Source organism: Garra rufa, chromosome 3 (assembly GCF_049309525.1).
Source record: "Garra rufa chromosome 3, GarRuf1.0, whole genome shotgun sequence".
NCBI lineage: Eukaryota > Metazoa > Chordata > Actinopteri > Cypriniformes > Cyprinidae > Garra > Garra rufa.
This window is the reverse complement of record NC_133363.1, coordinates 49,419,015-49,438,449: the sequence shown is the minus strand read 5'-3', so window position 1 is coordinate 49,438,449 and position 19,435 is coordinate 49,419,015. Positions and strand designations below refer to the sequence as shown.

The 19,435-nt window shown below is 36.4% G+C and overlaps 1 protein-coding gene across 1 annotated transcript in view; it reads left to right on the top strand.

Moving 5' to 3' along the window:
- Nucleotides 1-1,891: 1,891 nt before the first annotated feature.
- The window catches only part of chrnb1 (cholinergic receptor, nicotinic, beta 1 (muscle)), a 20,058-nt gene continuing 2,514 nt past the window's right edge, over nt 1,892-19,435 (top strand). Inside the window, exons 1-9 of the mRNA XM_073837246.1 lie at nt 1,892-2,043; nt 4,462-4,592; nt 7,780-7,824; nt 8,218-8,327; nt 11,479-11,587; nt 12,302-12,446; nt 13,362-13,547; nt 13,932-14,155; nt 15,106-15,281. Of these exons, the coding sequence (XP_073693347.1) occupies nt 1,983-2,043; nt 4,462-4,592; nt 7,780-7,824; nt 8,218-8,327; nt 11,479-11,587; nt 12,302-12,446; nt 13,362-13,547; nt 13,932-14,155; nt 15,106-15,281 (1,187 nt within the window). The 5' untranslated portion in view covers nt 1,892-1,982. The remainder of the gene's footprint in view (nt 2,044-4,461; nt 4,593-7,779; nt 7,825-8,217; nt 8,328-11,478; nt 11,588-12,301; nt 12,447-13,361; nt 13,548-13,931; nt 14,156-15,105; nt 15,282-19,435) is intronic.

Here is a 19,435-nt window from a genome sequence, read left to right as displayed (position 1 = left end):
ACTGTTACTCTTAATACTCTATTCTGCATACACTCTCAGCCCTGCATTTGCAATAGAATCTATATCTATTTCTATAAGTCTATGGGAGACATATTACTGAACATTATTGAATAAAACTAATATATTTGTATGATTGTAAAACCAAAGTGTCATTTGTTTTATTTCCTGCTTGTGAGTCTCATGTATCATTCAATGCCCTTATTTAAAGTAAAGCATTTTAATTGGCTCTCAGGTAAGTGCCAGAGTTCTCAATAGAGTTTCACAGGCGAGTCAGCATTAGTTATGGGTTGTTAAGTTGACTTCTATAATGATTAAATTGGCAGAGGACCAAACAGTGAACGTGGTGGGCCAGCACCATTACTTAAGTACAGCACGGCTCGACGGGAGTGCTCAAGTGAGGATGAACAGGAGACAGGTGGCATGTGTTCCAAGTGTCTTTCTCTTTGTTCCCACGCAAAAAGCCGGCTTTGCTAAAGAGCCATTTCCATCTTTTATCCCGCTAACTGTGTAGGAAAAACTTGAGCAATCCCCTGACCTCTGATTTCAAAAGGCCCATCAAAGTGTCAACACTCTAGAGCGGCAGAATAAATCTCATCCTTTAATCTAATTGGTGGGATAAAGCTGCATAATTCATTTTAACAGCTCTGATGAATTACATAAAAGTACAGCACATTAATACTAGTCCTCTTCAGCCAAAAGCACCCCAGAACTGTATAAATATGCTGGCGTGGATTCAAACACATCAAAACACTTTGCCTTATTTTAAAAGCACATTGGGGGAACACTCTCAGTGACGACCTCAATGGAGGTTGACGTGAGCGCTCTGCCTCTTTTGTGGGATGTAGGAAATGTTCATGGTTTTTAATGTGTCACTGGGTGCTTTCAGAAGCTCAAATGTCATATGGGATCAAATTTACATTTAAATGCACCATGCATGTGCTCTTTTAGTTTGTGGAAAGGGATTTGTATATCCAGGCCCTTTGATAATGTTTTTGACATTAAAAATATATATATATTATGTTCACAATGGCATGAATACAAAAAATACTAAGTTACAAATTAAAATATTCTGAAGTTTATACACTGCTGATCAAGGCTGGGATCAGTAAGATTTTTAATGTTTTTAAAGAAGTTTCTTAAGCTCATCAAGGCTGCGTTTATTTGATCAAAAATACAGGGGGAAAAAGTAATATTGTGAAATATTATTATGATGTAAAATAATATTTTTCTATTTTAGTATACATTCAAATCTAATTTATTCCTGTGGTCAAAGCTGAATTTTCAGCACCATTACTCTAGTCTTCAGTGTTAGGTGATCCTTCAGAAATCATTCTAATATGCTGATTTATTATCAGTGCTGCAAATAGTTTAATATTTATCGGTTTTGCTTAAAAGGTTAAAAAGAACAGCATTTATTTAAAATATAAATATTTTCTAAATATACATAAGTTTGAGGTGAGTAAAATTTGATTATTTCTCTTTTTAAGAGAAACTAATACATTTATTCAGCAAGGATGTATTAAATTAATAAAAAGTGATAGCAAATACTTATATTTTTAAAAGATTTTGAATATTTGCTGTTCTTTTTCATTTTTTATTTATCACAGAAGCCTGGAAAAAGCATCTCAGGTTCCAAAAAGTATATGGCAGCACATCTTTTTCCAACATAGATAATTCTAATTATAAATCAGCATGTTAAAATGATTTCTGAAAGATCATGTGACACTTACAAACTTTTCCAAACAATCCAATTTTCGCTTCGAATAGTTCGTAAACATAAGCGAGACATTTTTCTTCAATTTTGTCATTAAATGTTTTGATGTAAGCGCGTGAACTCTAGAGTGAGCGCGCACGGCCTGCGTGTCTGTAACCTGAGCACAGTGACAGCGGTCTGACTTGTCGCCAACTGTGTGTGCTGGAACAAACACGGAAGGACCCTCACGTTAACTTTCTATGAAGTTATTTTTATTTAATAAATCGCCATGAAGGCCCAGGAATGGTTTATGGTCACCTGCTACCTCTATGGCCTGAGCGCAATGGCAGGTAAGTTTACGTTTCCAAAGTGAATTTGTGAGTTGCGCGCACGTGTGAACGCCAAGTAAACTTTAGAAGTAACGTCACGCGTGATAAGATATGATTACCTGATAGTAAATCCAACTTCTGACGTCCCACAACACTGAAGGGGGGTTGGAAAAGATCATTTTAACGTTACTTTCTTGTCGTCTTTATTTGTTTAAATTGGAATTGTTTGGTAGTTTCACATGTGGGTTGTGAATTTTAGTATAACTTTCCAAACAAAGCATCAAACGTGTTATTTCAAGCATTAGCGTACAACGTTTTAACTCACAAAATTGCAGTCTAACTCACTAATAGTAAGCTTTTAAGGTAAATGCATAAAGCTTGTAATTTACGTATTTTTTATTCATTTTAATACATAATTCCCAGGACGTTATTTTACAGTATACCATACGGTATGGTAAACAGAGATCTTACCATGAGAGCGGCTGCCAAATTACTGTAACTAACCCCAGTGTGAAAAGGTCAATGGCAGTATCATGTCAGTCATACTGTGAGAATATTTTGTCAGGAATGCAGGCTGTAGTGAACCATAAGTGACAGTCTTTTACAATTGTACTCTAATGGCAGTGCAATATATTTATATATAACATCTTTGGATAGATATTGCAGTCATTAATGTAAGTGTATTTCTTATATGTGACCCTAGCCCACAAAACCAGTCTTAAGTAGCACATATTTGTAGCAGCAACTAAAAATACATTGTATGGGTCAAAATGATAGATTTTTCTTTTATGCCAAAAAACTTTAGGATATTGAGTAAAGATCATGTTTCATGAAGATATTTTATAAATGTCCTACCGTGAATATGTCAAACTTAATTTTTGATTAGTAAAATGCATTGTTAAGAACTTTAATATCATTATTAGTAATATTATATGTGACCCTGGACCACAAAACCAGTCTAAATTATCCATTTTTCTTTTTTTGGCCAAAAATCATTAAGATATTAAGTCATTTTCCTACCCTGAATATATCAGAACATAATTTTTGATTAGTAATATGCATTTTAAGAACTTCATTTGGACAACTTTAAAGACAATTTTCTAAATTGTTTTGTTCTTTTCAATATTTTGACCCTCAGATTCCAGATTTTTAAATCGTTTTTTTCTCAGCCAAATATCGTCCTATCCTAACAAACTATACATCAATTGAAAGCTTATTTATTTAGACAATGTATAAATCTCAATCACCAAAAATTGACCCTTATGACTTGTTTTGTGATCTAGGGTCTCACATGTTGTCTGTAGCATGTAGCGCTGTAATATTTTTCATCTTAAAAACCCTAACATGTATCTGCCATTGTTTGCTATTGGATTGATTGATACATAAAGTAACATTTTCCCATGGTATGTCACAATAATGCTGTTTTGAAACAATGACTGTGTAAAAGGAAGCATAAAACAGAAAGTATAATAGAATGAGTCAGAAGAATTTAGCACAAAGTGATTTAACATAAAAGAGACATTTTCTAAAGAATGCCATTTTTACGAGTACCCATGGGAAAACTGTAAATTAACCTCAAGTCAGACTGTCATCAGGAGCTCTTTATATTAAAACTTGATTTAAAGGTGTTTCAGAGAGGTTAATTGTGGTAATTATTTTAGAGAAGCTTTCAGAGGGACTGTTGAGCAGCAGATGGCATATACTTCTGCAAGGCCTCATTTATTTCACAGTTTAAATGCTTATACAGAAAAAATAATGATCTTGCATTTCCAAAAAGTTTCTCCCATGATACTTTTAAAATTGGAATACAGCATTGGGGATTCTTTTCTTACTAAAAGCCACTTAAAGTTATTACTCAAAAGAAAAGTCGGTCAAAACCCAGTCAAACTCCTGTACATGTGTGCATATGCGCAAAGCAGCAGCCGTTGGTACTGGTGGTTGGTAATGAAGGTGGCGCGTGGGGTGACGTGTGTCGTTTGTAACTGTCAGTTTGTATTCTGGAGGGCTCGAGCTGGCGAGACTTGATGAATGTGGCGCCCCTAGAAGGCCCGCTTATAGATGCGACTAACCTTCGAAAGCTGCGGAGAAAAAAAAAGGCAGACGTGATGCATAAAAACATCAGCGTTGGCCCGGCGAGTGGAGTAAACAGTCACCCTCAAAACGGTGCATGATGCAGGTCTAAGAACACCCAAGGCTATGCGCTTGGCTGAGCCTCTTATCTGTTCAGTTTTATGTTCAACTCTGTAGATCCATCCATCCATCAGTCCATCCATCTTTACACAGTGCTGTATTCAAAGATTAGGCAATGAACTGTTCTATGCACAAGACATTCTGGGCTTTAACCTGCAAATCCTTTGCTACTCAGACTCTTAAGAATAAAAACTAAGGGTAAGAGAGAGTTGTACTGCTTTCTGATAAACACAACAACATCTTTTTTAGGTGCAGACACAGAAGATCAACTGATGAAGAAACTGTTTTCTTCATACAATGTTAAAGTGCGGCCTGCAAGAAGCCCAGAGGAAAGGGTTGTCGTGAGGATAGGCATGACCCTTTCATCATTTGTCAGCCTGGTATGAATATGCAAACACACATAGTTATGTAGCTTAATGGGCACATATCATTATTAGTAATATTATATGTGACCCTGGACCACAAAACCAGTCTAAATGAACCATTTTTCTTTTTTTTGTGCCAAAAATCATTAGGATATTAGGTAAATCTCCTACCCTAAATATATCAGAACATAATTTATGATTAGTAATATGCATTTCTAAGAACTTCATTTGGACAACTTTAAAGGCGATTTTCTCAATATTTAGATTTTTTTTGCATCCTCAGATTGCAGATTTTCAAATAGTTGTATCTTGGCCAAATATTGTCCTATCCTAACAAACCACACATCAATGAAAATCTCAGTTTCAAAAAGTGTACCCTTATGGCTGGTTTTGTGGTCCAGCGTCACATATTATTATTTATTTTATTAAAACAAAGTATATTTCATCATTAACAATACAACTTTATGCTTTGAAATGATGCATATTATGAAAAGTGCAATAAAAACGTTTGACTTCAAATGTTATATTAATTACATCATTGTATTTTTAAAAGAAAAAAATTATTTTAAAATATTATTACTATTTATTATTATTACTATAAGGCTAATTAGGGGCAAAAACATTATGATTGCCTGACTGCTAAAAGCTGATCATAAGATTTATTATAAGTTAGTTGCTTGTTTATTTAAAATAGTGTGTTGTACATTGTTACCCATTGTTTCACAGTGGTGTAATGTTGGTGATCCTTAATGAAGGAGTCAAAAAACGTAGGAGTCATTTTATAATGAATTAAATTATAATGAGTAATAATTATGTAAAATAATAATGGAAAAAAAAGCGTATGTCTTAAGGGCCACATAGTATCTCATGTTAATCATAAAAAAGTATAGTATGACTCCTGAGAGTTTATTAATTAAGGTCTTTTCACTACTCAGAACAGAAAGGAACGTGACCCTTTCTACAGGCTTTCTGAATTTCAGCTGCTTAATGTTTGTTAAAACAAATACATATTGAGACAACATTAATATATCATTCCAAATAACGGTATTCAGCCTAAAACCATCCACACACTTGAATCTCTGCATGTATGTTTATAGTATAAAGGGTATATACAATATCAATATGACTGTTACAGTGTGTGTTGACCCATCCCCCAACTGTTTGTGCTCTTTACTGAGACTGAGACAGCTGACATTCCTACACTAGTTTTAAATAGCATTCAGGACTGTGTACTGATCTGACCATCTCAGGTCTTTCCCTTGTCTTGTAATCATATCCCATCACCCCTTTCTCCCATTGCAGGCAGCGTTCCCATTATTTGTCTTGATTCTAAACATGCATCAGAGGCAGACAATCTGGGGATCCTTCTTTATAGATATGCTCTTGTTTTTCTTCTAACATCCCCCATCAAGAAAACACTACAGTTTTAGAAATAAGTATAATATAGTTTGTTCAAGGAAAATATTGCACAGATACGTCTAAACTTCCTGAATGTGATATAACTTACCCAAAATAGCATAGTGTTGAAATTTATTTTAAGAGATTACATCCTAAAGTTCATATTGTAGTACTGTAAGTTCCAGATTGCTTATATTTATTTGAAACATTTCTCATTGGTGGAGTAACTATAAACTAAATATTTGCATAAATTGTGATTTACTTAAAATCGATACTCAAATTGTGCGACCAAACCACAGCCATACACTCTTAACTGTAATAGTGTGTTTTCACAACGCATCATGAATCGGCCATATTGGCGGCACTGAACGTAAACAGTGCCACTGAATCTAATGAAACTTGCATATTTTGCAGATTATAGCTGCCGAAAATGGTCAGTTATTGTCATGTTTTGGGCTGTAGAAAAACATTTGGAGTAATAGACTGCCAAAAGTTATAACAAAACAAGGAGAAGTGTGCAAGACTGTCTGATAAACAAAAGGCATTTCTGGTCAGGTAGGTGAAATATTAGGCTAATATCTTAATTAATACTGCTCGTACATCAGTGGCGATTTCTTTAAGACTGCAAGGGAAGCTCAGCTTCCCCTATAATGTCACAAAATTAATGGTAAAATTACGTACTATTGTATTAACATTTTATTGACTAAAAATGCGTTAGAAAACGTTCATCTCAAAGACGAATTCGTTCAGAATCAGTTAGATATAGCAGGTCGGCTGACTTGATTTACTTCTCATACATTCCCGTAGCGTCACAGTGCATTTCCCCATTGAAGCCCAGCGTCCATTGACTTCAATGGGGCTGCTTTGAACGTTTTTTTTCAGTGCTTTGAAACTAGACGGTCATTGGATAAACGCTGCGATTATGTCCCGCCCACGGACGCTCAGCGTCTCTGGGGGTGAATGAGGAGTGGGCTGGCCTGGACGCTGAGCTTCTGCGTGATGATTGGAGGGTCTGTCGAAAGATTGCATCTCCTTTTGACTGACAGCGATTTTGTCCTATAAGGAATCGCTGAAGCTATTCGTTCGCGCTCTCTGCGGCAGCTCAGTCCCATCGTGGATTTCTCAAGTTCAGTCGAAACAAAAACTGCTGCAACCTATTTCTTTATATTTGCTTGGCGAAATTGCTTGATTTTCATCATACATTTCACACAATTATACACCACATTCCTTGTTTCACTTTTACAGAGTTTAATATTTTTTTTAGATCATTCATTCATATGAAACTGCACACGAAAAGTCACTGGAAAAGACGCCTAGTTGGTACGACAGGGTCACAGACCATTTTCTTGAAAAGGAACGTAGGGCAGAATTTACTTTTAAATAAATAGACAATTTTATGATGTAGACCGAAAATGAGCTTCCCCTATTTGACAGACCAGTAGCCGCCACTGTCGTACATATCTTTACCACCTATTAACTTTAGTTTGTCAAAATATTGACCCTTTCCTGCTTGCTAAGTCCTTCTCTATATGATTGAGCAACTTCCACATGTTTATTTCCGTGGTTTTGACAGCATAAATTAGTAGAACAACATATTCAGTAATACTTAAACCATGCAATCAATGCTGTTTTTTTTACGTCCGAATATCACCAATATGGCAGCCCATCCGGGTAACTGACCAAATCGTGACGTAAGCGCAAACCCTCTATACTGATTAATTGTAAAACCACTGATTGCTCTGTCTAAACACATGTGCATCCACTAATTTGTTATTTGTTCTATTTCATGTTTTTTGTGTTCTAGAACATGAAAGATGAGGAGATGAACACTATTGTTATTATGAACTTGGTAAGTCAGCACAATTTCTTCTGGCTCCTTCGCGTAATTTGGAAAAGTAATGAGTGCAATTCAAATTTGCAAAGCTTTATTTGCATTGAAGAAAAGTTATCTGTCATCTATCACCATAATTTCCTGGGCTGAAATTACCACACAAGACAAACTCTGACAATAAGAACTACGATCAATATGTAGTAACTTTGAATGCAAAATGAAAAATTATGCAAATGCTGTTGATAATATGTACGGACAAATGTGCAGAGATATTGCATTTGGTATAATTAATGACACAAGCCAGATCATTTGAAATCATTTGATTAAATGATGAACTGGTTGTACTTATAATTTCTGCGATGACCCTCATTTATCCTTACATAAACACACACACCCTTTGTGCTCTTGCAGGAGTGGAACGATTATCGCCTCTCCTGGAAGCCGAAAGATTATGAGGGAATTGATGTGTTGCGTATCCCGGCTGGAAAAGTGTGGCTTCCTGATATTGTTCTCATCAATAAGTGAGTTGTGTGTGTGTGTGTGTGTGTGTGTGTGTGTGTGTGTGTGTGTGTGTGTGTGTGTGTACCTGGTATTCATCACGTTGTGGGGACCAAATGTCCCCACAAGGATAGGAATACCAGTAGATTTTGACCTTGTGGGGACATTTCTCAGGTCCCCATGAGGAAACAGGCTTATAAATCATGCACAATGAGTTTTTTTGATGAAGTAAAAGTGTGCACAATCTCCTGTGAGGGCTAGGTTTAGGTGTAGGGTAGGTGTAGGGCAATAGAAAATACGGTTTGTACAGTATAAAAACCATTACGCCTATGGAATGTCCCCATAAAACATGTAAACCCAACGTGTGTGTGTGTGTGTGTGTGTGTGTGTGTGTGTGTGTGTGTGTGTGTGTGTGTGTGTGTGTGTGTGTGTGTGTGTGTGTGTGTGTGTGTGTGTGTGTGTGTGTGTGTGTGTGTGTGTGTGTGTGTGTGTGTGTGTGTGTGTGTTGCTTCGCATATTATCTCAGAGAACCTGAGTGTCGGGCACATTATCTTAGAGAGCCTTTACTGAGTTTCTGCGAGAACAGCAGAAATAACAGAAATTATCAAAGCTTTTGTGAAGCTTGTCAAGAATTATGTACTTTCTCTATCTGTTCCTTTCTCACACACTCTCACTGTACTGTCCAGGTAGACCCCCATCACTGCTGGTGTAAATTTCCTCCCTCCTTCATTCATCTCTGCTTTATAGCCAATTAAACAACACTGCTGTCCGCTAGCAGCCTTGCTGGTCCTGCATTCACTCCCACACACACACAAACTGCATCCCACACACTGTTCAATGAGGGACATCTTCAAGTCCCACAGCACCATTACCGTAATAGATGGGAAGTTAAAGGCCTGGTTTGTGTCCTGTGAGGATTATTTACCAGTGCTCTATGATTTAGGGCTCAAATGGTCGATCTGTCTGAATTATAGGTATTACTCTTACCTATTATGAAACAGCCATACAAGGTGTGATGAAATAACAGAATTTGCAGTGTCATGTCTGTAACTCCCAAGCTGACAATGAATGCTCCTAAAAGGACAGAAAAAAGTAGTCCGTACACTTTGTATACTATATCAAAAGTCATATTATAGCTCTGTGTGAAGAACGGATGAAAATATAAGCTATTATTCATTGTAAATCATTACCTTATTTCATAATGTTCTAATCGCACACACATTTACGCATATTTAAAATTGGCAAACGGTTACAAAACGAAAACGAGCCAATGCCATTTCCCAGCACCTGGCACAAAGTGTACTGAGACACTAAATTTGAATATGAGTAATTACTTTTTAAGTTTTTTTTTTTTTGGTAAACTATCCCTTTAAGTACTCTGGTCTTCTCTGAATATTTTTTTTTTTTTTTTTTGAAATTGCAGACCAATGTCTGCTCTCAGAGAAACCTTCAGTGCATTTGTCACCTTACAGACTTCTTAAGGAGCACATAATGCCTCTCGGAGACATAATGCAGAGTCTGTTTCTTAGCATTACTGAGTGTCTTTAACTAGAGCCAAATAATCATTTGGTGTTCAATATCTAATAATGGTTCAGCATTAATTATGCAGTTAAAATCTATAGTCCTTTTCAGTATTTTCTTAAGTCCTTCCAAATTGCTTGTATTGTTCGTACTAACAGAAAATATGCAAATATTGTTGAATGTGCAGTTTATTTTTAATTACAAACTTTAAACGGATTATTGTTACACGTACATACACATACATACATACTGCATATATTATGTTACATATGTTAAATAACTGTTTTCTATTTAATTATATTTTAAAATGTAATGTATTTTTGTGATTTCAAAGCTGAATTTTTAGCATTATTACTCCAGTCTTTAGGGTCATATGATCCTTCAGAAATCATTCTAATATTTAGATTTGCTACTTAAAAAACATTTATTATTATTATTATTATTATTATTATTATGCTGAAAACAGCCGAGTAGAATATTAGAATAGTAGAAATGGAAATCTTTTGTCTTCAGTGTCTTTATCATTTTCATCATCAATTTAAGCATTCTTGCTAAATAAAAGGATTAATTTCTATAATTTCCCATCAAAAAGTATACTGACTTCAAGCTTTTAAATGGTGTATAGTGTGTAATGTTACAAAAGCTTTTTATTTTAGAAAAATGCTGATCTTTGGATCTTTCTATTCATCAAAGAATCCTGAAAAAAATGTACTCGACTGTTTTAAATATTGATAATAATAATAATAATAATGTTTCTTGAACAGCAAATCAGCATATTAGAATGATTTCTGAAGGATCATGTGACAGTGAAGACTGGAGTAATGATGCTGGAAATTTAGCTTTGATCACAGGAATAAATTACATTTTAAAATATATTCAAATAGAATGCAGTTTTTTTTAAATAGCAAAAATATTTTACAATATTTCTGCTTTTGCTGTATTTTGGATCAAATAAATGCAGGCTTGGCGAGCAGAAGACACTTTAAAAAGAGCAAACTCACTATTCACAAAATGTGAAATATTGGAAGAAAATCATAAATACGGAATTGGGGGTTATATGAATGTATCTCTGAGGGAAACTGACTGTCTTCAGAAAAGTTTAGTTGGTATTTCCTTTTCATCTTACGTCCATATAATGCTTATTAAATGTAGTGTTTAAAAGCACAGCGCTGCTTTGTTTACAGCAGTGACTGTAAACACTATATTGGAAACGCTATACTGCTGCTGTTCCAAAAGTACCACCTCCTGTTGTCGGAGAGTGCATTTGCATCTCATTCAGCCTGTTTTCTGTTTCATGCAGATATGTTTTATGTCGCATAATATCACAAAGCTAAGGTCAGACAATTCTGTTCTTGCTTTAAATTTTAAAATGATACAATTTAATTTACAATAAAAAACTGCTCATACTATATGTAGCATGTTTGTTTTGATCGTGATTAAAATGCAGGTGGTTCTGCAACTAAAGGCACAGCAAAGGAAAAAACATAATAAACTGTGAAACTGCCAGAATCCTCAAAAAAATGTGATGCAAATCTTTGATCAAAACGCCCAGCACTATAGTGTAACCATCTAAATTGCCTTAATTTTGAGGTTTATATTTTTAGGAATGACATACATGTTTATATGCATTAAAAACCCTGTTTGTGTGTGCAGCAATGATGGCGTGTTTGGTGTAGCTCTACAGGTCCACGTGCAGGCCTACAGTAACGGCCGTGTGACGTGGACTCCACCAGCTCTTTTCAAGAGTTCCTGCGGGGTGAAGGTAAATTTCTGCAACGTAACTAACATTTAATATTGCAAATTACTATATTACTGTAGGAAACGTGTAGATCATGGAGTAATAATAAAAATCAAGTGCTCTGTAACATTCTAATTCTGCTGTGAAACATTAACAACATGCCATAAATCTAGATGTGTATTAATATTATAGGTTCCACTATTATGAGTACCTCAATGTTTTCTTTTGAGCACAAATTTCTTCTGTATTGTTCTTTGTTGATGAATGTGCAGCACCTTTCGGTAAATACTGTAGTAATAAGAGTAAGTTATGGATGAGACCTTTAAATACTGTAATGAAGTGTAAAATCATAAGAAGTTTAATGATGCGTTAAATCACTAGTGTTTATGCTCAGCACAACTGCACTATTAATATATATCAGTAGGGCACTGCTGGGGAGAATTTCTTGTTAAAAAAGGTCTTATTTACCTCATATAAGTGAGGATGTCTCTCTCTCTAACTCTTTCTGATTCTTTTTGTACTTATTTTGTGAACTTTTTCTCCCCTCCTCATTTGTATTGATGCTTTTGTTTGGCCTCGCTCTAGTTTGGCTGTGTTTGATGTTCCGTCTGGTCTTTGCTTGTGTGGTGTGAAAAGCAGAAAGAGAGATGATTAAAGAAAGATCTGAGGGGAAAGATGCTCATCAGACAAGCGCACACACTAACAACTCTTTTCCGGTGCCTTTTTCTCCATCTGCAGGTGACATACTTTCCTTTCGACTGGCAAAATTGCACCATGGTTTTCCACTCGTATACATATGATTCCTCAGAAGTGGATCTGCAGCATGGGCTAGATAAGAGAGGAAATGAAGTCCGAGAGATAGTCTACGACACAGGCTTTAGCGGTAATGGCACTCTTAAAGGAGTAGTTCACTTTCAGAACACAAATTTACAGATAATTTACTCACCCCCTCATCATCCAAGATGTTCATGTCTTTCTTTCTTTAGTCGATAAGAAATTAAGATTCTTGAGGAAAACATTTCAGGATTTTAATGGTGCCCCCAAGTTTGAACTTCCAAAATGCAGTTTAAATGCAGCTTCAAAGGGCTGTAAATGATCTCAGCCGAGGAAGAAGGGTCTTATCTAGCGAAACCATCTGTCATTTTCGAAACAAACTCACTTTCTGTACTTTCTAACCTCAAACACTTGTCTTGTCTATGTCTGCGTGAACTGTGTTTTTTCTGGTTCAAGACAGTTAGGGTATGTCGAAAAACTCCTATCTCCTTTTCTTCCCCAACTTTAAAATCATTCTACATCGCTGCAGAAGTCCTGACCCAGTGTTTACAAAGTGAATATGCAAAGAAGATCAAACGCCCTTTACAAAAAAAATTAAAAAGGCAAAACAATGATGTTGGATGATTTTGAAGTTGAAGAAGAAAACGAGATGGGAGTTTTTTGACATATCCATACGAGACAACATGAGCATTTGAGGTTAAAAAGTATATAAATTGTCAATTTGTTGCGAAAATTACTGATTGTTTCACTAGGTAAGACCCTTCTTCCTCAGCTGGGATCATTTAGAGCCCTTTGAAGTTGCATTTAAACTGCATTTTGGAAGTTCAAACTTGGGGGCACCATTGAAGTCCACTATGTGGAGATAATTCCTGAAATGTTTTTTTACGACTGAAGAAAGAAAGACATGAACATCTTGGATGGCAAAGCGGTGAGTAAACTATCTGTACATTTTTGTTCTGGAAGTAACACTAGATACTCTAAATGTACACAAAAACAAACATTGGTTTTCTGATCTCTTATCTAGAGAGTGGCGAATGGCACATCCGTCACAAGGTTTCTAGGAAGAATGTGCGAGAGGATTTTTATGAAGACATCACCTTCTACCTGATCATCGAGAGGAAGCCCATGTATTATGTGTTTAACATCATCCTGCCCTGTATCCTCATCACCATCATTGCCATCTTTAACTTCTACTTGCCACCTGATGCTGGTGAGAAGTGCTTCTAAATCAAATCTACTTTAATTCCAAAACATAAAACAGGAGAGAATCAGTATGCACAGGAAATGAACATCGGTACAAATGGCCTTTTTATTAGATTCACGTTTTATTGACCTTGAACTAATGAATGTCCTATTATTGTCCGTTATAAATAGAGTTTATACCTGCACAGTTAAACAGGATCAGTCTTTCAATTCTACCAGTTAAGGGTGTAACAAATCATGAAGGGATCATTAGTACAAGTTAATTCCGCAGCTTATACAGCCTGGTCTATTAATTCCATTATATACAATTAACCTAATCACAAAAATCACATTAAGACTCTGTGTAAGTATATGCATGATGAGATCAAGTGGAGCTCTCTTTTCTTTTCAGGGGAGAAAATGGGCCTTTCCATCAATGTACTGCTGACTTTAACTGTCTTCCTGCTTCTGCTGGCCAACAAAGTCCCAGAAACATCTCTGGGTGTTCCCATTATCGTCAACTACCTGATGTTCACCATGATCCTGGTCACATGTTCAGTCATCCTCAGTGTTGTGGTGCTCAACCTTCACCATCGCTCCCCCAACACACACCAAATGCCCCTCTGGGTGCGCAAGGTCAGTACAGAAGACTCTAGTCAAAGTGTTAGAGAAAACTTTTTGCTTTTTACAAACTTAAATTATGCTTCTATGGAATAAATAAGCATTAGCAAAACATAAAATCACTCTGCTTTTGTAAGGAGATGAATGTCAAAATTTTGTGGAGTCAGCTGCTTTCAACAAATTGACTGATATATTGTTAAAATGACAGATGCAGAAAAGATTTCCATTTAGCATTTTCTTTTATTTCTGGACACTCCAAATCATCCCCATCTGCCGATTACAAACTTATGAAAATAGACAAAAATGGATAGTGGTTCAAATTGGACAACAATTCAGCTTAGCAAAGACAGCGTATAGCAAAATAAAAGCATCTTTCCAAAAAGCAGCTTATTATGTTAGACTATAGACTATTAACCTTTATCAATGGCTGTGAGCTCAACATTATTTTAACTTATTAGAGCCATGGCCTCTTCATCACACCACAATGACCCATTTGCACCTTCTATTAACACCCATTTCAAGTGACCCCATTGCAAAATTATAGGGAAAAAAAACAGTTTTCTTTATTCACATTCAGTACAGTTTTGCGGGACATTCAGTCATGACAGCAAGGCCATGTGAAAATAGACGTGTGAGGCAAGGCTGAAAGATTATTTTCTGGCCAAGTGCAATCTGTCTCTTTCTTTTAGAGCCTTTGTGAAGTCATGCAGATGAAGCGAGGACTCAGCCATCTCTAGGCGACTGTTGTTCCACAACACTTAGTTTTAAGAAGCACCGTAGCGCTATTTATAAAATGCACTAGAAATTGTTTTGCTTGCATAATTATTACATTGCTATGGGTGGATAAATAACAAACATGTACAGTTTGAAAATCATACAGCTTATTTTGAGTAAATCATCATCTGTTGTTACATTATATGAATATTAATGTAGAAACTTATAAGAGTGTGAAACTGCATTTCTAGATCTTTATCCACATGTTGCCTCCATACCTGGGGATGCTGCGACCTAAAGTGGAGACCCCTCTGTTTCTGGAGAAACCTGCCAAAAAGGAAAACATCCAAGCCATTAGCAGAGTGGCCGATGAGTACTTCATCCGCAAACCCAATAACACAAACTTCCTCTTCCCCAAACCCCACAGGTGAGCTCCTGAGATTATCTGAAGGTCACAGATCATTGGGGTCACAGGTCAATGGGGTCAATTTGAACAGATGAGGAAAGAGACTGATTTAAAGTGTTGAATCAAAGACTGATTTCTTAAGATAACAGTGGTGCCACTTAAGCACAGGTTAAAAATGAGTATGCAGTAATGAATCCGTAATGGTATTATGATAAATTTGGAGACCTTTAAAGACCCCAGTCATGTCAAAGGCCATATCGAAAATCTGGGATTCAAAATCTAAACCTAGACTTAAAGGATAAGTTTAGTTGCAGAATAAAACTTTCCTGATAATTTTCTCACCCCCATGTCATCCAAGATGTTTATGTATTCTTTTCTTCAGAAATTAAGGTTTTTTAAACTTCAGTGGGAGCCTTCAAAGGGCTCTGCACGATCCTAGCCAAGGAATAAGGGTCTTATCTAACGAAACGATCATTCATTTTCTAAAAAAAAATTTCCAACGTGATTACGTAATGCGTGAAGTCTTTTTTTTTTTTTTTTTTTTTTTTTTTTTTAGAAAATTACCAATTGTTTTAATAAGACACTTATTCCTCTGCTGGGATCATGTAGAGCCCTTTTGAAGCTGCATTGAAACTGCAATTTGGACCTTCAACCTATTGTGTCTCATTGAAGTCCACTATATGGAGAAAAATTGTGGAATGTTTTCCTCAAACAATTAATTTCTTTGAGACTGAAAAAAAAAAGACATGAACATCTTAGATGACATGGGGGTGAGTAAACTACCTGGAAATTCTTATTCATGACCTACTGATTTTGCACAAACAGTAAAATGTCTTGTTTCAATCAGGTTTTTGTGGTGTTTGTGCAGCTCAAACTGCTGCTTGAAAGCAAAAGTGGGACAAACCAAATGCTGAGATATTCTGAAACTCGTGTAAATTTTTTAATTAAAATTTTAACTGGAATTGTTTTGCCGATAATATATTTTGTAATGAAAAACGGTAGCCTGTTTAATTAGAAAAATGCAAAACAGAGGCATTTTCACTGCTGGTCTCAGACTCACAGACCCCACTGTATGTGTGTGAGCACAGTTAAACGCCTTAGGGTTTGATTAATCCTTTACTCTCTCTCATACACTTTAAATCACCTCAACCAGGGAATTTTACTCTCAGCGAGCTGTGCACGTCTGGGGTGTGTGTGTGTGTATGGGGGTGAGAAAAAGAAGAAATCATCACTAAAATAAAAATGATCAGCACAAATCGACTCTGACACATTAGACCTGCCCTGCATCAGGCTCAAGAGAGGCGGGAGGAGATGTAGAGACAGGAGAGAGTGTGAGAGAGCAAGGGGAGATGAGAAGGAGAAATTCGATGAGGCAGCGGTATCTTGCTTTTTAATTGGTTTTATAGCATGTTTTGGCACCATTGCCACCATGTTTTAGTCAAATTAGTCTTTCCTGATTAGTCATCTGTGTCTGCTGACGTACAGAGTGAGGAGGGAGAGGGGAAGGAAAAAGCGAAGGGATGAAAAAATAAAAAAGCAAATCTTCAGGAGCGGCAGAGGATGCCGCTGACCTTTTCTTTCGTTCATTTGATACACGGCTAGTCTTGTGCGGCCACTAGCCAGACTATTGCCATCTAATTTATTATGGCCAAGATATGTCAAACATAATTTGCAACATACAACCACAATTTGCTTTTTATTTGATTGATTAGAAAGACAGTAAAACTATAATATTGTGAAATATTACAGTTAAAACTCTTTTCTATTTTATTATGTGTAAAAATGTGTTTTTTATTGTGAAGGCAAATCTGAATTTTCAGCATCATTTCTCCAGTCTTCAGTGTCACATGATCCGTCATAAATTATTATAATATGCTGATGTTGTGCCCAAGAAACATTTATTATTATTATCAGTGTTGAAATAGTTGTTCTGCTTAAAGGAAAAGTTCACTTCTAGAACAAAAATTTACAGATAATTTAATCACCCCCTTGTCATCCAAGATGTTCATGTCTTACTTTCTTCAGTTGTAACGAAATTATGTTTTTTGAGGAAAGCGTTTCAGGAATTGTCTTCATATAGTGGACTTCAATGGTGCCCCCAAGTTTGAACTTCCAAAATGCAATTTAAATGCAGCTTTAAAGAGCTCTAAACAATCCCAGCCGAGAAAGAAGTGTCTTATATAACAAAGCGATCGGTTATTTTCTAAAAAAGAATTTCAATTTATATACTTCTTAACCTCAAATGCTTGTCTTATCTAGCTCTGTGTAAACTCTGTGCATTCGGGTTCAATACAGTTAGGGTATGTCATAAAATTCCCATTTCATTTTTCATTTTTTCAAAAATCGCCCTACATCGCTGCAAAAGTACCGACCCAGTGTTTACAAAGTGAACACGCAAGGAGTGTCAAAAAACCTTTACAAAAAAAGTTAAAACAGCGATGTAGGCTGATTTTTGAAGTTGGAGGAGAAAATGAGATGGGAGTTTACCAATATACCCTAACTGTCATGAACCGTAATACATAGAGTTCATGCAGAGCTAGACAAGAACTAAACTGCATTTTGGAAGTCCACTATATGGAGAACATAATTTCTTTAATACTAATTTTCACATTTTATTTTAATCGCAACAGCCAGAATAGATTGTTTTTTGCTCCTTAGTCTTTATGGGGCTTTTTTTCTAATTTTTGCCACAAGCCCTTTTTAATTCCTGACACTGATGCGAACCTACCTGCCTGAACCTTTGAATATCATAAACTCTGGATATCTTTGAACCTTGCAAAATTCGTAAAATCCAGTGTTTATTTCTTCCTTGGAAGTTCTCGTTTTAGCAGCCTGGTGATGTTTTTCCCTGGAGGACTGATAAAATACTGTGTTCACTGACTCCAGAAAGTTGTTCATTACCCAGTGAAACAGATTGGAACCTGAATATGCATCCGATGGTAACTTATGGCTGCAAGTGCAGAAAAAAACTTTTAATGTGTGCTTAAGTGAATCTTAACAATATGTTGTACACTCTGATTTGATTTATCATCTGCTATGATGATCTTAGTGCTGTTTCAAGTCCTAGATGTAAGCACATGTTGTAACACACATTCTTCAGCTGGGCTAAAGCTTTTCTCTGCTGGCTTTTCCCAATCCGCTGTGCTCTCAGCCTGGCATTAACGTATGTCTCAGTCTAATGGGGTTCCACTCAGGTCACTGAAGCTCACTGGGGAACCACAGACTACCTGCAATGAGCTCCTGTACCAGCACCTGAATACACAAGTAGATGTGAGAGCTGTGAGGAATGCAGAGTCACACTGACCCCTTGTGGTGGGAAGGGGAGGTGTTGTATCTGGAAAATGGATGAGGAGAAACAGAGGGGGCAGTGCGAGAGCAAGAAAGAGAGGGGATTCATAATGAAACAGATGTTGGCGAACAGATTCACAAAAGAGAAATGCAACACATCAGCGGTGATAAGCGTTTCATCAGCACATTGGAAGGATTTCATGGGTGGGTGGTGACACCATCAGCATAAAGCAGGGATTTGGGGAAAAAAAGGAGAAAAGATAAAGCAAAGAAAGAAAAAGACTGTGATTGAGTGTGTTAGTAAATGAGAGAGTGAATTATTGAATGAATGAGTGAGTGAATATGATCTGCGGTAGCTACACATTAGGATGGGTCACCTTGACACAGGAGTTTTGGGAAGTGGTCTTTTTTCTGATTTGGGATTATGTAGGTGCACACGTACGCACAGCAGGAAGGGCGCACAGCCCAATGCATTCTAAGGCTTTAAAAGCTTGCACTCTTTTCTCAAGGACAAAGTAATATGATCCACCATGGATTTAGACTTGCTGTTTGAGGTTTCAGGCTGTGTTCAGAGGTTAACTCTTAAAGTCACCATGGAATCAAAAAGGCAAGTTCTTATGTTCTTTTATGGATTATTGCAGTGTTTATCATAAACAAATTGTTTGTGCACTTTATTTATTAATGTGCCCTCATAACTTTAACCAAAATAAGTTGACTAGATTGTTGGACAACTGGATCCCCTTCCTTTCAACGACTCACGTGAGGGGAAGGGGATCCAGTTGTCCAACAATCCAGTCAATTCCCAATGGCATAACACACAAAAGAGATTTTGAGGAATGTTGGTAACAAACATGAACTTTTTGTTCATTGTATTTTTTGTTACGGTG